The sequence below is a fragment of the Mesoplodon mirus genome (genome assembly GCF_964341445.2).
Source record: "Mesoplodon mirus genome assembly, chromosome: 18".
Lineage (NCBI taxonomy): Eukaryota > Metazoa > Chordata > Mammalia > Artiodactyla > Ziphiidae > Mesoplodon > Mesoplodon mirus.
In genome coordinates, this window is record NC_138994.1 from 63,808,203 (window position 1) to 63,830,268 (window position 22,066).

The 22,066-nt window shown below is 51.5% G+C and overlaps 1 protein-coding gene across 3 annotated transcripts in view; it reads right to left on the reverse strand.

Annotated features, from left to right (window-relative positions):
* MSI2 (musashi RNA binding protein 2) overlaps positions 1–22,066 on the reverse strand; it is a 392,697-nt gene that overhangs the window by 58,202 nt on the left and 312,429 nt on the right. For all 3 annotated transcript variants that reach the window (XM_082603568.1, XM_082603567.1, XM_082603566.1), the window contains exons 8-9: positions 17,163–17,245; positions 1,541–1,655 (exon numbers count right to left, since the gene is read on the reverse strand). In XM_082603568.1, coding sequence (XP_082459694.1) covers positions 1,541–1,655; positions 17,163–17,245 — 198 coding nt within the window. The remainder of the gene's footprint in view (positions 1–1,540; positions 1,656–17,162; positions 17,246–22,066) is intronic.

Consider the following 22,066-nt stretch of genomic DNA (forward strand, 5'->3'; position numbering starts at 1 on the left):
AAAATTGGGAACTATTAATCCATTTGGGGTTTCTTTTGGTATATAACATAAGGTAAGGGCCACATACAAATTATTTTTAGAGCAAGAGCTACACAAGTGTCTTACAGTCAACCAGGAAATAATTCTCATTGATTTTTAAAAATTAATTTCTTTATAATAATTAAACTCATACATAGAAACACATTTAATTTAGGCTCCTTAACTTTTTCTATCAACAGGTGCCTTCCTATATGCCACACTATTTTAATTACTGTAGTTTTGGACTATGTTCTGATATTTGGTCAAACTCTCTTTTTTCTCATTTCTCTTTTTAAAAAATTTTCTTATTTATTCTCATGCGTTTCTTCTTCCAGGTAAGTGTTAGAATCATTTGGCCAATTTTTAAAGAATTACAATAGGAATTTTCCTTGAAACTCTGTTAAAGCTAAAAAATTAGCTTTAACATCTTAGCCATTTTGAGAATTCTCATGGCATCCTTTTCCACTTTTTAAAGTTCCTCAAAATAACTTTACCTGCCTTGTTACTTCCTCAGACAAATAGATACAATTCTTTTAAAGATCTAAATTCTAAAGCCAAGAAAAGTTTTATAAATTTAAAACTGAGCCAAGAATGATTTAAACAGCAGCAAATCTGAAAATACATAAAGAGCTTGTCAAACAATGTAGAAGAGGGACTCTTAGCCAAACCAAATGAAACCCATTAAAACTAGACAGACCGTGTGCCTGAATGGAATTTTACCATTAACTACCATTTATCCCATTTAATTAGTATTTTCCCGACACACAATAACTTGCACTAAAATACCGTTCTCTCGCCTTGAAATTTCTAATTATTGTTGCGACCCACACCATTATGCTTCTCCACTGCTTTCTCCATCTTTCATGCCATTTAAGCGGCAAGATTTTCAATTATCTATGCAGGACGGACAGAGATACCTTTAAGGAAGGGGCATAATATGCAACTCAATTTCTCTAAAAGCCAGGAGAGATCATTTTTCATCAGAACAAACATACTTTGTCTTTCATCATTTTTTTTTTTTGCAAATAAAGAATAAAACAGGTTATTTAAGACATCCATTTAAACACAAATTTGATATCCCAAGAGAAAAATGTTAATCACTTAAATAGACAGGATTATCGCCCACCATTACCATATCCCCTCTTCTCCCAAGTTTTAGAAAATGTAGCCTCGGCTCACATAAGTTAAGCCAGCCAGGGGTCCATAGGTCTTTAAGAACTCCCAGTCAGCAGAGAGGGCTGAGGCAAAGAGAGTAACTTTTCCTCCTTTTGAAAAAGGGAGTGGAAAGGGGAAAAAATAAGATCAAGTACCTTCCATGAGCCAGGCATGGGACAAGATGCCTATCTATCTAGCTGTCTGCCTATCTATCTATCTATCTATCTCTGCTAATTTAATGGTCACAACTGTCCTGTAAGAGGGATTATCACCCTCATATACAGATGGGGAAGCTGAGCCTCAGACAGGTAAAGCAGTTAGCCCAACTGGAAGGTGACCCAGTCCCCAGGGTCCGGCCCAGACTCACCCAGCATCCCCATGCCAAGCATGAAAGCATCCATGGTATAAGGCAGTCCCCGGGCCCGGCCTCTTGTCCCAGGTGGGAACATGACTTCCTTCGGCTGAGCCTTCTTACATTCTACCTGTTAAACAGAAAGGCGAACAAATGAGATGCAAACGAATTCCATGTAAATGTCAAATGCAGAACTGATCTGGTTACCAGCTAAGTTATTTTTAGCCTCGCTCCTCACTCACTGTAAAACTCGTCGTGCCGAGTAAACGGCGTGCAAACTAAATACTGAAGAAAACACACCACTCGTGCAAGTCCTGCAAAAACCTACAAGGACGAGATTGGGTTTGGAGGGGCTGCAAGGGCAGCAGCTGAAGATGCACAGGTGTGGGCCGGCGCTCAAACTGACACCTGAGCGGAAGGCGTGAGAAGGCGGGCGATGGCTGCTGGATGCGTCTGTGAATAAGGACGACAGCAACAGTAATAATCCGTCATTATCGTGCAGCCCTTTACGCGTTTACACCTTCCTCTCAGGCTCCATCAGGTCAGTGACTCTTCATGGCAGGCCACTTGACCCTGTCTCATTAAATACAAAGGCCAGTCAGTCTTAGCTCCATTTCACAGATGAGAAAACGGAGCATCAGAAGGCTTGTGTAACAAGCTCTAAGCCATATCCCAGCAGGTGCAGGCCCGGAAGCCGGATTTTTAAAATTTCTAGGTCAGCGATGCCACCATCTCCGTAAAACCTGCCCCAGCACACTCCCAAGGGAAGTAATCAGATTAAACATGGATTACCTGGTTTCTCACTTTGCAGCTATGTCTTCAAGTGGTTGCTAATCTTTCCTTTCTGTTTCCCCCTCTGCCTCCAAAATTTCTTAATCCTATTCTGCTCACATCCAGAAGTCATTTACTTAACAACCTTAATGACAGGTAATACAAACCCTAAGAAGTAAGTAAAACTGCTGCCTGTTGAAGTTCCTACACTGTTATTACTAGTGTTCCTTAGGCCCTTGGTCGGCGCTTACTTGCTTTTAGTTTACACATAGACTTAACAAGCCTTGTTAGCCAGGAATCAATCCCATTGCTGATGAAGATGGGATGTTGTAGAGCAAGGCAGGAGTGCTTAAAGCTGCCGGAACTAACGGCATGAGGGCCTGACAGTGATGGGGAAAAGACGAGAATCAGGTACCTTATTGTAAAAAGCAGTCTGGGGCCATATGGTATAGGAGTCAAAACTTCACATAGCTCGACAGCTGCTGAGGGTCACTATCACACATTAAATTACTATTGCTCACGGCATGTCTGAGAGATGAAGAAAAAGTTAAATTGTGTGCAATGTACTTGGTTTTAAAAAGGACCTATACGGGTTATCCATTATGGAGATATTCTCACTCCAAATACTTCAATTAAAAAATAGTTTAGTGCTGAAGGCTAGGGGGAAGCTCTAATTACCTAAAATATTAACTCCTCTTTCTTCAAAGACGTCGGATAATAAGTATTTACTGTTGCTCCTTAAAGAATGATAACCACGCATGCTTTAAAAAAATGGAAAAAAGGGCTCAACATTCATGACTGATATGTTTAATACAAAGAGGTTTTATAGAGTAAAAGGAAAGAGATGAGCATCTCCACAAAGAAATGGGTAAAGGACTCGAACAGGCAATTCAAAAATGGCTAATAAAGGAGCATACATCCCCAACTGTGTGCTTTTTGAAACAGCAAAAGCCATAAATGTATACACTTCCCGCAACCAAGAAATCCTACTTACAGGGATTTATCCTGCAGGGAGGAGGCTATTCGCCACAAGCATTAATTATAATTTTTTTTAAAAAAGGAAATATCCTAAATGTCCAAGAACAGGGAGTTAGGCCGAGTTTGGTACATCCAAGCTGACTGAAAGCTATGCAGCTACGGAGAAGCAGGCTGATAATAACATATGCGGGTATTGGGAAACCCTCAGTCCCAGGCAAAGCAGGACGGCTGGTCACCCTAACTGGAAGAGGTGGGGAAAAAAGCAAATTACAGTGCCTTTGGAAAATCAACAAGTGTATATATCATATAGGGGAAAAGTACTAAAAAATTACGCCAAAGTTGTCTTAGTTTGTTCTTTACTTCCATTGTGCATTCTATTGTTGTTGTTTATTCCTCCAATTTTCTTGCTTCGAGCATTACTGTCGCAAGCGAGGTGGGGTGATTCACAAGAAATAAATTCATCAGAATTGGGTCTTTTCGATTTCTCTCATAAGCCCAGAGCTGACATTGTGCTCCTGGACTCCAGATCCCATCCCTGGGACTCAGAAGCAGGCTGAGAAGCCTCATTTGCAAGAGGCTGCCTGAGCCTGGGGAGATGGGTGTGCTCTGTAGAGGCAGACAGATAATTACCTAACGCCAACACCGGCATCTGGAATAATACGCTAACCAGCTCACTTCCTAATAGCCCTATCGGTGACAATCTACTGCATTGTCTTATGAAAACCTGCTGTCTGTTCCTAGGCAACCTGATCAACGAAAATTTCAGGTTTATACAATTTTCATTTAGGAAACATAAAGGTTAACTGACTGTAATGGGAGTATTTTAAACAAACCCACCTCTTCCTCTCACAGAACAGGGCTGGCAGCTCTGTTGAATTCTGCTCTGTCTGGGCTGGTGATGTTTCGGGCGGCACCGCCTGCGTGGGCTCTGTCAACCCCTCGCCGTGTCGACGGTGAGCGCTCCCGGAGGCCAGGGGCCGTGGCACGCGCTCTCTCTGGGGGACCCTGCACGTCCCGGGCACTTGAGTGACAGGCAAAGGCAGCAGTCGCACTAGGGTGCCTGGCCTGGCCTGGCAGGCACGGAAGGCTTCTCGAAAGATTTCTCAGGACCAGGAGGCCTGCCCCCAGCCCTCACCACCTTTGATGATCTCATATGAAGAAAGCACACAAAAGGGAAAAGAGGCATAGCTTTTCTCTTCCTGGATCCTGAGCCCTTGCAGTGGGCCTGGGACTTGCTGAGGATGAAACTCTGTCCTTTGCCCATCAGACTGTGAGTTCCCAGGGCAGGGATCAGGGTCTGCCTCTACGTCCTGGTCCCTCAGTGAGGTTCCATACAGAGCACGGATTGACCTACATGCTCCTTCAGGGAGAGCCGGTCTACTTGATGCCATGGTGCTGAGGAACATGACGTGCCCAGCGAGCGCTAGGCAGCGGGGGTGTAGAGACACACAAGGCAGGGCCCCATCCAAGGGCCGTCAGTCTATGAAAAGAACAGGTCCTGACTGCCTTGTTCTCCTAACATCAAGGCAAATATTCATCTGTCAACCTGTCCCTTGTCACTTCTGGGCCCGTCAGCCTCTGGCACCTCTTGAGTGAGCCTATATTTGAGCCACCCCCATCCCCGCTCTCCTCCCACTGGGCCCTGGGCAAACCAGAGAACTTGGCAGGAGCACCAGAGTTACAGTCAGAGCCAGAACTCGGGGAACCAGTCCATCTCCGCAGCTCCGTGCACTCCATCATCCGGCCACACGCTGTCCCGGTTTTCTATTGCTGTGCAACAAACTCCCTCAAACTTGGTGGCTCTGAGCGCGGAGTGGGCCCAGCGGGGCTCTTGCTTGTGGTCGCTCATGTAGCTGTGGTCAGATGATGGCTGGGGCTGGAGCCAGAGGAAGCCTGCCTCGGAGGAGAGCCAAGATGCCTTCTTCCCTCCCACGGCGGGCAGCGGACGCTGCTTGGGCTAAGACTGTTCATCGTGGCTTCTCCGTGGCACTCGGTCTTCTCCCAGCATGGTGGCTGAGTTCCAAGGGGGAGTGTCCCAAGCATGAGCATCCCAAGGGACCGAGGCTGAAGCCACCCAGCTTCTTAACTCAGCCTTGGGAGTCACACTGTTTCTTCCATCACCTTCTACTGGTTACAATGGGCCAGCCTGGATTTGGTGTAGGAGGGGGACACTCTCAAGGACATGAATGCTGGGAGGCCTAGGTCATAGGGGCCATCTTTGGAGACTATCTCGCGAGATCAAAGGAGAGCCGTGAGCAGACAGGACAGCGGGACCCTTGGTGACGGGCTTGCTGGGGGCTGCCTTCACCATGGGGCACAAGGCAGGGCACTGAGGCTCCCTTCCCAGGGCAGCCCCAGAGACACTTATCTGGCTCCCCAGGTAAACAGAAGCAAAATAGGAGTGGTTCTCCTGGTGACCTGATCTGCTGCTCCAGCCCTTTCAGCACCGTCCCTTTTATGGTTAGACCCCCTCATTTATGGTAAACGCTCCCCACCACCCACACCCAGAGTGCTCACTCTCAGGCAGCCCTGGTGGGGGCAGCGTCTGAGGGAGAAACATCTCCGAGGCTTGGGTCTCAGGTCTCCTCAACCAACAGCTCAGACCCCACCTCTGCAGCTTCTCACCACGGCTGCCTTCAATACTGTTTCAAATGGCAGCTGGAGAAAGTCATCTGGGTGGAGGGCCAGAAGACGGAGTGGGAGTTCCCTTTGGATCTGTGCTCGTAAGAAGCCTCAGAGGCCACTTGTGACCAACTGCTCACACCAGGAAGATGAGGTCTCCATTTTCAAGCTTCATGGCTGGCAAAGCCACAAAGTAACCTCCACACCGGGGTCCAAATGCCAAGACATGCCAACCCCCCAAAGCTAGATGGATTTGCTTTAAAATTCCAATCTCCAAATATGCTGCTTTGCTTGGTAAACTGGCTTTGGAGGAGAGGGTGTGGCTTCCCTGTAGCCCACGCAGTGATGGGCTCAGAAGGATGACCCGGCTGAACCCTCTTCAATGACAGAACTTCTACGCTGGTGGCTGTCCCTCCAGAGGGTGAATCGGAGGCTACTGTGAGGGTGACGTGTGGTCTTTAACCCTCTGTGAAGGCTGCTCGTTGGTGTGGGGTGCCTCCGCCCATCTGGGTCCAAAGCAACTCAGCGAGGAGGTCTGTTTCTAACTTTATATTTAGAAAGAATTTCAAGAGGACAGCACAAAGGACACTGCACACCCCTTATCAGAGTCACCTGTTGTGAACATTTTGTGGCTTCTGCTTTATCATTTGCACACTCTTTGTCTCTGTCTATAACCGTGTATTTCCCCCTGAATCATCTGAGAGGAGGCTGCATACATTACGGTTTGCGTTTCCTAAACATAAAGACATTTTCTTACATGAGCATGGTACAGTTAGCAACCTCAGGACATTTAGCATCTATAAAATACCTGTATCTAACCTGCCTTCTGTATCCCTGTTTTGCCAGTTCACCCAATGATTCCTTTCATAGCAGTATGCCCACCTTGTAGAACAGGAAGCTGAGGCCCACGGACATCATACATGGTGCCTGTGGCTTCAGAACCAGTCTATGTCTGGTGGGGCTGGGTTTGAACCCAGGTCCGCCTGGTGTCACGGCCCAACCAAGGCAGGGGGCCCTGTGCCACCCCCTCTCTAGGGGGGTGATGCTTGGCATTGGCTTTGGAGAAGGCGCTGGGACTTCAGTGGGGACAGTTTCCCTGCAGCTACTCTGAGTGGCTGCTCTTGCCCAGCTGGCCAGCAGCCCTTGCTCAGGCAAGCTCCCTGCCGGGCACCTTTAGGAAGAGGCTGGCAGTCTGAGAAGGATGCCACAGTCTGGGAAGTGAAAAGGCTTTTGTTCTTCCTTGGTCTCTACACAAATGGCCCTGGTCAGCACGTGCCCCAGGACCAGGAGGGAAGCCTGGCCCGGCCTCAGTCTAGGGAAACCCAAGCCCCGCAGCCGTGGCCTTGATTTACCACCGAGGACAAGGAAGATCTGTGTGGCCTGAAGAAGCCAGTGTTTGCAGCTTCACTTCTTGCCCCAAACAGGTCATGTTAGAACCATTTACTCCTCTAGGGAGAGAGGGGCCTACTTCAAAGGATAAAATAGATCTCAAAGAGATCAACCTGGACCATGTGGCTGGCAGGAGGGGAGGGACAGCTGTAGGTCAGGCCTCTCGGGGCGGGCGAGCGCTCAGTGGGGGATGGCTTGTGGCTTCTGCTGTGGGCACCATCCTTCTGGGGAGCTTCCCGAAAGACACAGACACCTGACCACCGGCATCTCCTCTGACTCAAGCTGCACCCCCTCCCCAGCCAGGTCCCCGTGGGCTCCAGGCCAGCACTGCCTCTCTGAAGTCCCAGGCTGACCATCTCCTGCAGCCCCCAGGCTCCGAGCGGAAGGGCGATGACACTCAGGTATAAAGATTCTGGGGTCCTGCCCCGAGCCAGCAGCTCCCCAGGCTCTCTAGTGAGGCAGGCGGGGTGAGCTGCACCCCAGAAACCACACACAGCGCCCACTGCGGTGTCCCCATCACAGCCTTTCTTCCTCCTGCCTGCTGCTCCCTCTTGCCCTCTCTGCCATCACAAGCCTTTCTGGAGACTCCAGGAGGGAGGACCCTTCACAGGGCTCTTGCCCTCAAGGATCCTGCAGAGCAAGACAAAGCCTAGGCAAGCTCCTTGGGGAGGAACTGAGTCTACTGTCCCGCCCCGTGCATGGTGCCCAGAGTCGGCCTCAAGAGCACGGCGGCTACAGAATGTGCTAGAGAACGTGCAGCAGCTGCAAATGAAGATGAGGGCCCTTGTCCCACCATCACTCAGAGAGTATCAGGACGGCAGCTGGGTGAACGCCTGGCCTGAGACACCATCACGCCGGGGGCAGCAACCACACCCTGGAAACCCTGGCAGCCGCCCTGGGAAGACCCAGCCCTTGACTCCAGCGGGAAAGGGCATCCAGCCATCTGGCCATACCTGCGCCTCACCAGTGCCAGCTCTTGTGCCCTCTGCCAATGCGGAGAGGACCCTCAGCCAGGCAAGACCGCAAGTGAGTGGAAGCGAGGTCCATGTCCCTTCCCCGCCTTCCTCCCTTCCCCAGACATCTCCATTAGACACTGTCCTTGCAGACAGGGAGCAGCGGGCGGCCAAGCACCAGAGGACCCACTTGTATGGATAAGTTGGCTTGTTCCAATGCAAAGGGGTCCTCACAGATAGGGGACCCCCCCAATGGAGTCTAAGGAAGAGGGGGTTACTGTGCAAACCGAAATGGAAATGCCAGCCTGGGAAGTGAAGGAGGCCAGCAGAAATATCTACCTTCAAAGGACACACACTTGCTATAAGTGGCCCAGACCCATGCGTGACAAGCACCGAGAGTCCCACCGGACATAGAATCTTGACTCCCCTCTCCAGTCAGCAGAATTACTCTGGAGAAGGAGGAACATATTGTTTTGTTTTTTTGTTTTTTTTTTGCGGTACGCGGGCCTCTCACTGCTGTGGCCTCTCCCGTTGCGGAGCACAGGCTCCGGATGCGCAGGCTCAGTGGCCATGGCTCACGGGCCCAGCCGCTCCGCGGCACGTGGGATCCTCCGGGATCGGGGCACGAACCCGTGTCCCCTGCATCGGCAGGCGGACTCTCAACCACTGCGCCACCAGGGAAGCCCGGAACATATTGTTTATTGAGCACTTCCCCTATGCAAGGCATAGTCACGACATCCTCGTGTGTGTGTGTGTCTTTGTGTATACACACGTTATATAATGTAGAATATATGTCACGACACATACATGTAGTGCACATAAAGCACAGCGCCTGGCGCACAGAATCCTCCAGGAATGCCCGGTGTTCTCAACACCCTCACGAATCGACTCCCCGTTTCCTCCGTGAGTTGGCCTGACTCACCCATGGTTAGAGTAGAAAAGGCAACTGAGGCTTCCAAGAAGGATTTGCCCAAGGTCACAAAGCCAGACAATGGCAAAGCTAGGATTCAATCCTAGGTCCTCCAATTCAAACCCTCTGTCCCCACCTCTCAGCCTCTGGCCAGCCCTTCCCTCCCTCCCTCTATCCACCCGTCAAGGCCCATTCGGAAGCTGTTCCTCCCACAAGGCCATCCCCGATCCTCGTTCCAGAATTAATTTCCCCACCACTTCTGGGACTAATTTCATCCACTGTTTCCTCTGCTCAGTATTTTATTAAAATCAGCGATGGCGAAGTGAAAACAGTCATAAGCCAATACCATTAGCACCTCTTATTCAGCAGGCAGGGCTGGGTGGGGACACAGATGAATTCAGGATGTCGCTCAGAGTCTGGGCAAGGAGTGGAGAGGAACTGGTCCCTAACCCTGTCTGGAGACATGTGCCCAGTGTCCCCCGCAGCCTCCAAGGGGTGCCCAGATCCAAGGGGGGCCTTGTCCTGCAGCCTAGCCTAGAGGCTAAGGTCCCCGGTTTCATCTCTGCTCCACTGCCAGCTCTGAGCTGGGACCAGCTGCCTGACTTCCCCGGGCCTCAATTTTCTCATCTGTATAACAGAGTAACAACAATGCCCACCCCACAGGGCTGCAGTGAGCTAAGAAATTAAACAAGCTAATCCTATAGTGCTCGCGCTGGATAAAGTTAGCTGGGTCACACCTGACTGTCCTCCACATGGAGCCTGGGTGCGAGCCTTTCAAGGTGATAAAGCTAGTTCACATCTGTGCTTAAAACGTAGAGAAAGACAAATACCGTATGCTAACACATATATATGGAATTTAAGAAAAAAAGATGTCATGAAGAACCTAGGGGCAAGACGGGAATAAAGACACAGACCTACTAGAGAATGGACTTGAGGATATGGGGAGGGGGAAGGGTAAGCTGTGACAAAGCGAGAGAGTGGCATGGACGTATATACACTACCAAACGTAAGGTAGATAGATAGTGGGAAGCAGCTGCATAGCACAGGGAGATCTGCTCAGTGCTTTGTGACCGCCTGGAGGGGTGGGATAGGGAGGGTGGGTGGGAGGGAGACGCAAGAGGGAGGGGATATGGGAACATATGTATATGTATAACTGATTCACTTTGTTGTAAAGCAGAAACTAACACACCATTGTAAAGCAATTATACTCCAATAAAGATATAAAAATATATATATATATATTCTATTTGTGCTAGAGAAAAAAAAAAACCAAAAACGTAAATCCCAAAACCTGGGGAGCACAGCAGAAGGGAGAAAGTGGCCGCCACCCTGCAGGCTGGGAGATCTGGCATGCCGCCACTAACTTTCCCCTGACCTCCCCAACCTGCTGGCCGGATAGGCCCGTCTTCCTGCTTTCATCAGCAAGGTGTGCTGAGGGAGCTTCCCAGGCTGCACTATTTGGGGAAAAAGCTGATGGTGGCGGCAGCAGCTGTTTTTTTTTTTTTTTTTCCCTGGGAACCTGCAAGGGCATTTCAAAGTGAAAAGAAACCTCAGCCTCCAGCAGGTGCCCCAAATCTGCCACAAGCTGGGTGTTTGTCCCAGTCTGTGGTGGGCTTTGCCAGAGACCCTGCCCAGGCCTAATTTCATTTCTCAATTCAAAAGAAAAGAAAATAAAAGGGCAGCTGGGGCATCGGCTCACGCGTCCCCGGGAGGTCGGGCAGGGCAGGTGAGTGCAGTCAAAGGAAGAACAGGCCCCAGAGGAGGGGAGCAGAACGGCCTCTTCCAGGCGCCTCCAGGCCCCCTCCCGACCCTGCACCCCCTGGGAGGCAGCGTCAGCACACACGGAAAAGCCCAGAGGCCTTGGGCTCTGAGACACTGAGGAGGAGGCTCCGCTCTCCCCAGCCCCCCTGCAGGGACCTCACCAGAGGACAGATGACGGGCAAACGAGCCAGAGCTCAGGCAGTGGGGGGGCCCCCTCCCTGCAGGCCGAACTCCTTCTGCCTCAAGAGCCACGGGCGTTTCCCACCCAACCACCGCAGCCCTCCCCGCTGCCCCCCCACTTCCCTCCACGCAGAGATCCCGCGGCTCGCACAAGAGAGCCGGGACAAACAGCCGAGACACACACAGCACGTGTGGATGGGTGCGCACGCGTGCGCGATGGGGGGTGGGCGGGCGAAGGACCTCTCCCTCTCCCACGTAAACACGAGATTCATTGATTAAGTGCCTCTCTGGCGTTTCCTTTTTTTTTGGCCTTCATCCTGCTTGTTTAATGTTATATTTGACATTCTCATTTTCTAGATGGCAACAGAATCAGAATGGATGGCTAAAATTAGCTTACGAGTGAGAATGACGCTACAAATAGGATGGTGAACACAGAAGCCTAGTTAATTCCACCCACATTACCTCCCCACCCCCATGCCCCCCAATTTTGGGCTGGTGCCCAACTGAGCTCTCAGGCCTCAGGCTGAGGCGGGGCAGCTGGAGGAAGGGGAAGCATGCTGGGTCACTGGGGCACCCGGCCGGGGTCAGCACCCACCCCAGCCTGGGGCCTCCACGGACCACCTGACCCAGCACCACAGCCCCGAGTCCAAGAGGCCAAGCTGATCTCTTGCAGTTACTAAGGAGGTTTTCAGGAAGGCCTATTCCTTCAAGGCTACCAGATTACACACCCGACAACAGAGCAGGCCAAGACCTCCCAGGGCCAGAAACTGAACCAGCACTTCCTATAAGCTGCCCAAGGCAGTGGCCATCATCCGTCCCATCTTTCGGAGGAGGAAACAGGTACAGACAGGTGGGGTACTTGCTGGGTCACAAGATAACCAGTGGTGGGTCTGGGATTCAGGCTTGGGCAAGTCTTGGGTGTTTCTAAATGACCCGGCAGGTCCCAACTTGGGGACAAGGACATGTGACATCACTCAAGGATCCAGCCCATCACCCACTGGATGAGCCTCACACACCTGCAGTCAACACTCTGAGACCCAAATCAGAGGGGAGGCCCGGACACTGAGAGCTTCCTTGGGAGGAGATCTGGTCTCTGAACACACAGGGAGTGTGCAGTGGTGCCAAGAGTCCCAGACTGGCCTGGTGATCCCGGGCCAGGCCAGCTCAGCTGGCTCCAGGCTCTTCCGGCCTTAGGCCCCTCACTCCCGAGTTCTTTCCTTCTGACACTGGATGGATGATTTATGACCCAACCCCCCACGTTATCTCATTAGCAGTGATCCTCGCCAGTGCATTCAGACTTCAATGTGCATACAAATCACTGCGGATTTGTCAAAATACAGATTCTGATTCAGTACATCCGGGGTGGGGCCTGACGCTCTGCATTCCTAACAAGCTTGCCAACTGCTTAGCAATGTTCATAAATTGGATCACCTTAAAGGAACAAGGAAAAGGACTTTTTAAAGGAATTCCATAGTACTCCTTATATAAAGCAAGTAAACACTCATCCTTATATTTACCAGTGAAATCAATCCAGAGTTTTCAATGATGAGGTTTGTCTAAAGTGGCAGCTGGGTAGAGTGGGAAGGACCCAGGGCTGGAGCCAGAATGACACAGGTTCAAACCCCTGTTCTGTCCTTAGAGCCATGGACTGTGGAAGGCCCTTCACGGCTCTGAGCTCTACTGTCCCCCTCTCTACAATGGGACAATGACCGCGTGCATGTAAGCTGCTGGCACGGTGCCTAGTGACCGCCGATGTCCTGCTGTGGATCACAAGTGCCCCTGCCCGGCCCCTTTCTAAGTGTACCCCGAGATCTCACCCGGTGAGGCGGGCGTCGCCTCCAACTCCTTGGAGATGGGGGCTGAGCCAGGCCTCTGAGGGGCCTGGCAGGTCTCTGTCAATTCCCACCTGCCTCCCTGCAGTGCCGGGAGGCACTGGGAGGCTATGCTGGTGGCTAATCAGGCAAGTGTCCCCGCTGCTTCAATCAGGGCCCGCGGCGGGAGGGACGTGTCATTACTGCCCCAGCGCCGGCTCGCTGAGTGTCCGGGGAGGAGCCCCCTCCGGACGGTCACCAGGCGGCCCTGCGTGCGCATCCGTGTTTACTGTAAAGGAGCCATGTTTGCGCTGCGCTCTGACTGTGCCAGGGCGGAGGACGGGGCTGAGTCTCATAGGTCAGGCCCCGAGCTCCGGGGGCAGCCTGCTGCACCCGTGCCCCTTGCTCACCTCTGGGGGGTGGGGGAGACACCTGTGGCCGACAGGGACCCCTTAGAGGCTCGGCCCTTCTTCCCAGCCGGGAATCCGGCCCCGAGCGAGCCCGTGGCCTTTGCCCTTCTCTTAGGAGGACTTGGAACCACCCAAGCCACAGCACGGCTGCCCGGGAGGGGTCGTCAGTGGCCTTGGAAGGCTGTAGCCCAGTGAGATGACCCTTCAGGTGTCTTTCAGCCTGGAGAACGGGGAACAGCCTACTGGGCACAAACGTGAGCTCTGGACCTTAGCTTCCTGGGCTTGAAATCTGCTGCTGCCATTTGCTGGCCATGTGGCTCTGAGGAGGCTGCTTAACTTCCCTCTCTGCCTCACCTTGCTGATCAGTCAAATGGGGATGATAATTAGTACCTACATCAGATGTGGGTGATAGTCAAATGACATACATAAAGCAAGCACTCAGCAGAGCACGGAGTTAGCTCTCAAAAATACTGGCTATTCGTGGGATCTCGTGTGGGAGCACCAGGTGGGGCTCTCTGCCCATCCCCCTGCCACCACCGCCACGGAGGCGGCCTCCTTAAGGCCAGGCCTCTACGCTGGCAGTGGGGGTGTGTCAGTTCCTGCGGTCCCGGCTTCCCCGCTGCTCTGCAGCCTGAAGCATTCGTGCCTGCTGCTGGCTGTTCTGGATGCCAGGGAAGGGTCCTCATTTTAACAAATGTCCAGGAGATTCACCAACCAAATTAGATGGGCGATGGCTTTGGGAATGGTAATGTGCCTCACTGTCACGTGGTCCCTCACCCAAGCCTTTATTCGTCACACAATTAGTTATACAGGGCCTACTGAGTGCCAGGCACACGAGGACTGGGTTAAGAACCAGAAGAGCTGGATTCGAGTCCTATCTTTGTGACTCATCATCAGCGAGACCTCTCCTCTCTGTGAATATGAGAAAATGGCAGCTCCAAGGACTCTGGGGGAACGGAGCGGGGTGGGGGGTGGTCCCCGCAGCTCTCTGTTCCTGCCCAATTCACAGAGAGACTGTGGGGCTTCCGGGAGAGCTGTCTTTACAGTTTCGAACCACAGTCCAGTTTACACAACACTCCTACGTGCGTTCTCACAACCGCCCCTGTTTCTGCTTGGCAGTCTCTGAGTTCTCAGTCTTTCTGATCTCTCATTTGAATTCTGTCCATAGCACAGTTTAAATTCATTTCCTTTTCTTTGGGCCCCAGAAGTAGAAACCAGGATCACAGAATCCAGAGCAATTCAGGGTTCGGGCTTCTGTACCGCTGTGCTTCACATCCCACCCTTCGGAGGAGGAGAGGCTGCCGGAGAGAAGTCCTTTCATCGATGGTGATGTGGACCATGGCGAGAGCTAACGTTTATCAAGCCTGAGCCTGTGCTTTTGCTTGTGGTGTCTCCTCCAGGCCCCAGCCACCCCACGAGGTGGTCATCACAGGCCCTGTGACCAGCAGTACCCGCTGCTGCTCTCTCCCAGCACCTCTAAGTTCCCCTTTAGGGCTTGTACCTGGTGGGGGTGGGCTGGGCACCTGCAGGGACGCCTCCATGGGCTTCTGTGTTCCTGACCACTCCACCCCCAACCCATTCCTCTTGCCTACTTCCATGTCGGCTTCTTCTCTTAAAGAACAACTACCAGCCCCGGATTCGAAAGAAAACAGAAACCTCACACTTTGCACACAGTTACCTGCACCTGCCACAGTCAGCCTGCACCTGAGTGGAGAAGAAGGTGACAAGTGTGAAAGACTGGGGACAATGGCTGCAAACGTCTCTGGCTTCAGGCCAGCCCACCAGTTACCTTTCTGGGGCTGAAACTCGTACCTTCTGATTGTCCCCCACGTCATCTGGGGATTCGCCTCCCCACTTCCAAGCTCAAACAATCGTCTGTACAGTTCACCTGGCAGCCAACACCTCAAAGCCTGTGCTCCTTCACTATCTGGGTGGCCCTGGTCCCCTGGGCCTCTGTTTCCCCACGGGAACAGTGGGGAGAAGAAAGCCCTTTCCCACTTTGTGTCTCAGGCTAGTTACCAAGCCAGTCAACAGTGAAAGGCCGCACATATGCACTTGTGGCAGCACAGCGAGGCCTCTTGCCAGCCTACACCGGGCTTTCCTGGTGAACCGTTACGTTAAGTCCTGCCAGGACAGGCATGGAGGCTGCCAGCGCCCTGGGCTGCCCCCTCCACTCCCCGTTGCCCAGGCAGCCCTCAGTGGAGTCCGTCAATAGCTGGCCTGGCTAGGAGAGACAAGGTCTCCGGCACTGGAAGCAGGTTTCCTTTTAAGCCTCCTGTCTCTCTAGACCTCGGTTATTCCTACACACTTATCTCCCCTGTACCATTTTTTTTTTTTTTTTTTTTGCTATACGCAGGCCTCTCACTGCTGTGGCCTCTCCCGTCGCGGAGCCCAGGCTCCGGACGCGCAGGCTCAGCGGCCATGGCTCACGGGCCCAGCCGCTCTGCGGCATGTGGGATCCTCCCGGACCGGGGCACGAACCCGTGTCCCCTGCATCGGCAGGCGGACTCTCAACCACTGCGCCACCAGGGGAGCCCTCCCCTGTACCATTTTAATGCCTGAGCTGACGCCTCCATACCACAGAACGGAAAGAAATAGTATTTTCATTTCAGATGCAGATGATGGCTAGAAACAATACGAACCATATTATAATTGTAGTGCCCTGGGAAAAAATGAGCAAGTCAAATATTGAATCAGGCCTGTAGCACCACATGCTAAGCAGATTGCTCTGATCTTATCCAGGCTAAAAGCTCTATTATTTAATTTAAAGTCAGTGAACACATATCGGACCAATATACAACGTGCATCTGAATGCATGTTTCAGAAGCAAAGGAATGTTTTGACTAAAGGAAGAAAATATCAAAGTTACAGCTGCAAGTGAACACAAATTTGCCCTCCCTCTTCTCTTGGGGCTGGAGGTTCTGCTGGCCAACCAAAATGTTTTGGCTCTCAAGGACCTGCTTATGGCTCCAGAAACACCTGCTGAGCTCCCATTTTTTCTGGAACCAACAAGGAAGGGGTTTCTCACCCACCTACTAAATTTGAAGAAGGGAGTTTGAGACTTCAAGCCGGCACGCGTGAGCGGTGCATGGTATGGCGCCCTCTGGTGGCCATTCCTCTGGTAGGCCTGCTGGCCCCCCCAAACTTCAATGATCCAACCCCCTCCCTGTTGAGGGTGCCCTGTCCGGAAAAGGGACTTTAAAGGGCCAAAAGGAGGCCAAAGCGGCTAATCATGAGGGTAAAACTATCTAGCTGATCGGCAGGGAAGAACGTTAATTACCCAGCAGGGCCCCAAGAGAGAGAGACTCTTATACATGAAGAGAAAACTTCATATATAAGATAGACCCCCTCAAAAGCCAGTCTAAACAGCAAATGCATACCCTAAGCCAGGGGTCAGCAAATTACAACCTGCAGGTCAAACTGCCCTCCCTCCCGCTCCCCCTTTTGTAGAGCCCAAGAGTTAGGAATGATTTTTTACATTTTTAAACGGCAATCAATCAATCAATCAAAATTTGTGACATGTGAAAATTACATGAGATTTCAATTTCAGTGTCCCTAAACAAAGCTTTATTGAAACACATCCCTGCTTATTCATGTTTATATTGTGTGTGGATGTTTTGTAGCTGGACAGTCAGTTGTATGGCTGGCAAAGCTGAAAATATATCCTATTTGGCCCTTTACAGAAAAAGCTTGTCAACTCCTGCCATTCACAGAGCTGAACTGTTAGTCTGGTCCCTACGCCCACCCTGCCCACCTTCTAGCATGACCAAGCTGCAGCAGTCTGCAGGACAAGGGGTGTATATGGGGGAAGGGAGGCATCATCCCATTTCAGCGCAACCCCTACCAACTTACCATTTTATTATTGATTTCATGGAAATGAATCTCACAGACTTTCTCCACAACGTCTTCATTCTCAAAAGTGACAAAGCCAAACCCTAAAGGAAAAAGGAGGAGAAAAAGACAAGAGAGGAGAGGTGAGTTCAGTTCCCTTTGGCCCGCACGTCTTTCTTTGACGTCCTGTGGTGGTGACAGGTTCCTGGGATGAGGGCAGATGGATCCCTGGGAAGGGCCTCCAGCTTGAGGAAACGACTTCTAATTTGCACAGAGCACCCTTCCAACAGTGAGGAAAAGTGAATGATTTCACCCCCCAGGCAGCGGGCACATGTGGTTTACATCTGCCCGGAAGCAAACAAGAAATTTACTTGTCTGTTGTTTACAAGGGTCAGAGCCTGCGTCTCATGGCAGGAGGCAGGCGGGTGGGGGACGACCATGGCGGATCACCGCGGGGCCACACTTGCCCCTTCCGCGACTGAACGGCCAGCCCTTGGGTCGGCCTCCAGACGGAGGTGGTTATTTGTCCTTTTCTTCCTGAATTACTTCCTCTAATACCTCATCAGGACATCCTGAGGCCTGGAAGAAACTATTAAAAGTTTCAGGCCTCTGTTCTGCGTAGGCATCCTTTTTCTACTGCTGCTTCAAAAGCGCTGCGGATTTGGGGCAGTTTAAGACTGTTTGATGCCTGCTGTCAGCCTGTCAGCTATGCACTGTATTTACTCGGCTGGAGACAGGCTTTGCTAGACAAGCTGCACTGAAGAATTTTGGCAGGCGCCTGCTGCTCAGCATCCTGAGTGCCTCTCGCTACCCTCCTGCCCCTCGCTTTCTTCTCCTCCCGCCCCCGACTGGGTTCCAGCACGCTGCCCCATCTGTGACCCCACTCGGTAAGCACCGCTTTGACACACAGACCCACTCACAGGATGGCACCCTGCCTCGGATGAAACAGGATGGAACGCAGCTGCAGTGAACACATGCAGGAGCACAGACACCCTGAGGGGGAAGCAGCAGACCGGGGTTCCAGTTCTGACTTTGCATCGAACTTATGTGTCATCCTGAGAAGCCCCTTCCCCCCTGAGCCTCAAGGTTTGAGACTGGACTCTGGGTACCCCCTCAGGTCACAACCCAAATCTCCGCTATGGACTGAATGTTTGTGTTCCCTCAAATTCATCTATTGAAATCCTACGCTAACGTGATGGTGTTAGGAGGTGGGCCTTTAGGGGGACATTTAGGTCATGAGGGTGGAGGCCTCATGAATGGGATTAGTGCCCTTATACAAGACATGCGAGAGCCTGCTTTCTCTGCCCTCTGCCGTAGGAGGATACAGTAAGACAGCTGTTTGTAAACCAGGAAGAGGGCCTTCACCAAAAACCTGACCATGCTGGCACCCTGATATGGGACTTCAAGCCTCCAGAACTGTGAGAAATAAATGTCTGTTGTTTGTAAGCCTCCCAGCCTATGGTACTTTGTAATCGCAGCTCCACTGACCAAGATACTATCTTTCGCAAAGATATGAGCCTGACCGAACACAAGTCTGGGCACACCAACCAGGAACACAAAAATCAGAACGGCTCTTTTTGTATTATGATAATTAGTGCTTCCTGTCAATGAATACAAATGCAGATGCTCCCTTTTTAAGCTTTTGTGTCTATTCTGGGCCCCAGAAATCCCAGGTGGGGAGAGAATCTCTCAAGACCCTCTTTTCTCCAACCTCCAATTCTACCACCCCCACCTTCTAAGGAACAGCAGGGAACAGGGAGCTCCTGCAGGATCTAGAAGATTCCTCGGGAAAGGAATGGAAAGGGCCACTCCATGCTCTCAAACAACTTCCAGTAAAACAGAGGGCTAGGATGACCACAGAATCGGCAATCACGATCTTTATGATGATATGTAATTTATTACCACACACCAAATACCAGGTTGGTATTCCCAGCCTACACAGCCCATGCCCAGCCCACTACAGACACGTAAGGCTGGAGGTCAGACCCGTCGTGAGGGGCACACACAAGCGTTCGCTGCACAGGGTCAAAGTTGGCAAGTTTCTCCCAGTTTGGTCCTGGACAAGCTGGGTCTTTGGACACAGTGATATTTTGTTTAAAATGAGGCCCAACAGGAAACCTTTCAAAAGGTTTGTACACCCCCTCTAAACCAGGTCCCTGCAGAGAGAGCTACAATGCTGACCTTCTCTTTGGCCCTTGGTCCCATGTGTTATGTGCAGGATGGGACGAGACCACACCCAGAGGCAAGTCTCCGCATGATTTCTCTTTGGGCTTTGCTGTGTTGGCTCCCGAAGCCCCCCTTCAAAGGGGCCTGAAAACCACCGGTTAAACTCTCACCCAGGCTGGAACCCTTGCAGCACACGGAAGGGGACTGGCATTGTTTTGGTTAATCCCCTTTCTGGCCACCCTTCTAGAGCCCAGATCCTAGTAGAAGGGATTAAGATGCAATGCCTTCCAAAGGTCCTCCCTCAAAAGGGAAGGTGAGGCGGCACAGCACAGGATGCAGGAATCTGCTAGTACTGGCTTCAGGGACAACAGCTGGGCTGGGGCCTCCTTCTCTCTGGGTCCCCAGGAGGCACAGAGCCCCTAACACACAGCAGCTGGTGGCTGAGAATGACAGAACGAGCCATTTCTGCTTCTCTAGGGCCTGAGCATCTTGCTCATCTGTGTCACTGCCTCCCCCTCAAGACTGATTCAGCCCTTCTCTGGGCATAAACCGGCTCCCACCTGTGCCAGGCATTGTGGAGGACCCCGAGATCAACAAGGCAACATCCCTCTTCTCAAGCAATTCGCTCTATAAAAGGCACAGGTCAGGGTTTCCCTGGTGGCGCAGTGGTTGAGAGTCCGCCTGCTGATGCAGGGGACACGGGTTCGTGCCCCGGTCCGGGAAGATCCCACATGCCACGGAGTGGCTGGGCCCGTGAGCCATGGCCGCTGAGCCTGCGCGTCCAGAGCCTGTGCTCCGCAATGGGAGAGGCCACAACACTGAGAGGCCCGTGTACCAAAAAAAAAAAAAAAAGAAAAGAAAAGGCACAGGTCAGAGGTTCCCATTCAAGAGGGGCATCTCTCCTGTGCAGACCTCACCCCTCCCTCTCGACCCTCACGTCTAGCCTATGGGTAAATCTGGGTCTCCTTTTTGTCTGAAGTTGCCCCTCTGGCCTGAACTCAGACTGAGGCAACATGCAAACCTCTAAACGAGCCAGGATGGGCCAGTTCTTAGGTAGGGAGAGAACCCCACTGCTAATTAGGGTGAATGCAACGGGTTGAACAGGGGCCCCCAAAAGGTATGTCCATGTCCTAACCCCTGGAACCTATGAATGTGACATTATCGGGAAAAAAGGTTTTTGCAAACATGATTAAGTTCAGAATCTCAAGAAGAGATCATTGTGGATTTAGGGCGGGCCTGCCACCCAATGGCAGGTGTTCTTAAAAGAGAGAGGAGAGGTAGCAGTGAGACACAGAGGGGAGACATCCACGTGAAGACGGAGGCAGAGACTGGAGTGATGCAGCCACAAGCCAAGGAATGCCTGGAGCCCCCAGGAGCTGGAAGAGGAACGGCTGTCCCCTAGAGCCTGCAGAGGGAGCATGGCCCTGCTGACAGCTTGATTTCAGACTTCTGGCCTCCAGAACTGTGAGAGAATAAATTTCTGTTGCGTTAAGGCACTCAGTTGGTGGTAATTTGTTATGGCAGCCACTGCAAACTAAGACAGCAAGGTTGCAGGTTATGGCAGCCTCCACACAGGTGGGCAGGTCCCACAAGATCGCTCCAGCCAGACCAAGCACGCGCTTTGGATGGAAGGCAGGAGAGTGTGGACGCATGAGGCAAACCCATCCGTGCCACCAGGAAAGAGCATGAGTCAGTGCCAGTCAAGGGCATCCCTCCAGGAGCCGGAGGACAGTGGTTTAATGTCACCTAGCTGCTGAGCACGTACTTGACCTGCAACAGCACCCAGGTAAGTCTAGTTACCTGGAGGCCACGGGTTGGGTTCCCCGCCAAGGAAGCTGCTTTTCTGCTGTAGCCCACTCCTCCCTGGTCCACCGTGCAATAACTGTCTGAACTCCAGGCCCAACACCACTCAGGACTCACTGTTGCCCCAATTTCCCATTCCCTGCCACTGCTCAGAGAGGGGAAGAGATGTGGCAGACCTGGCAGAGAGGAATTCAAATGCAGACTGTTGCACTGGGAAGGGAGGGGGCAGGACTCCCTGCTGGTCCCTCCCCTAATCCCACAGGACTCAAAATTCGAGTATCACAAAAATGATTTTTCTGATCAAAGGAGAGAGCCTGGATTTGAAGCCTATGTACCATGGATGCATCACCATTCAGCGATGTCAAGACTCATTTGCAGTATTTTAAAGATCTAGATCGTTTCAACAGCCCTGTCTGTTTTGGCCCAAATAGAGAAAACAAACTTGATTATGTCTAAAATATTTATTCATTCCATTTGGAGAAAGCAAAGAAGCAATGAAACACTTAACTGTCAATAAATGCTATTCCTGAACGTACAATCATTTTTATGTCACAGATGCATTATCATTTACAATGAATTAGCAACTCAGTGGCGAACAACCCCCGCCAAAATCAATTAACCTGAGGCGTGCAGGGCAGCACAAGGAAGTCAGAAGTCTGGGAGCGGTGCGGTAGAGGGCGGGAAAAACCCTTTTTCGGCATCAAAGTCTTTTTCATTTTTGAAATTAATTTTTTACTGGGTAAAATATACGTAACATAAAATTTACCACTGTAACCATTTTTAAGTGTACAGGTCAGTAGTACGAAGTACGTTCATGATGCTGTGCAACCATCGCCACTACCCATCTCCAGAACTTTTCACCATCCCAGACTCGAACTCTGTGCCCTGTAAGCGATAACTCTCCCTTCCTCCCTCTCTCAGCCCCCAGTAACTATTCTACTTTCCGTCTCTATGAA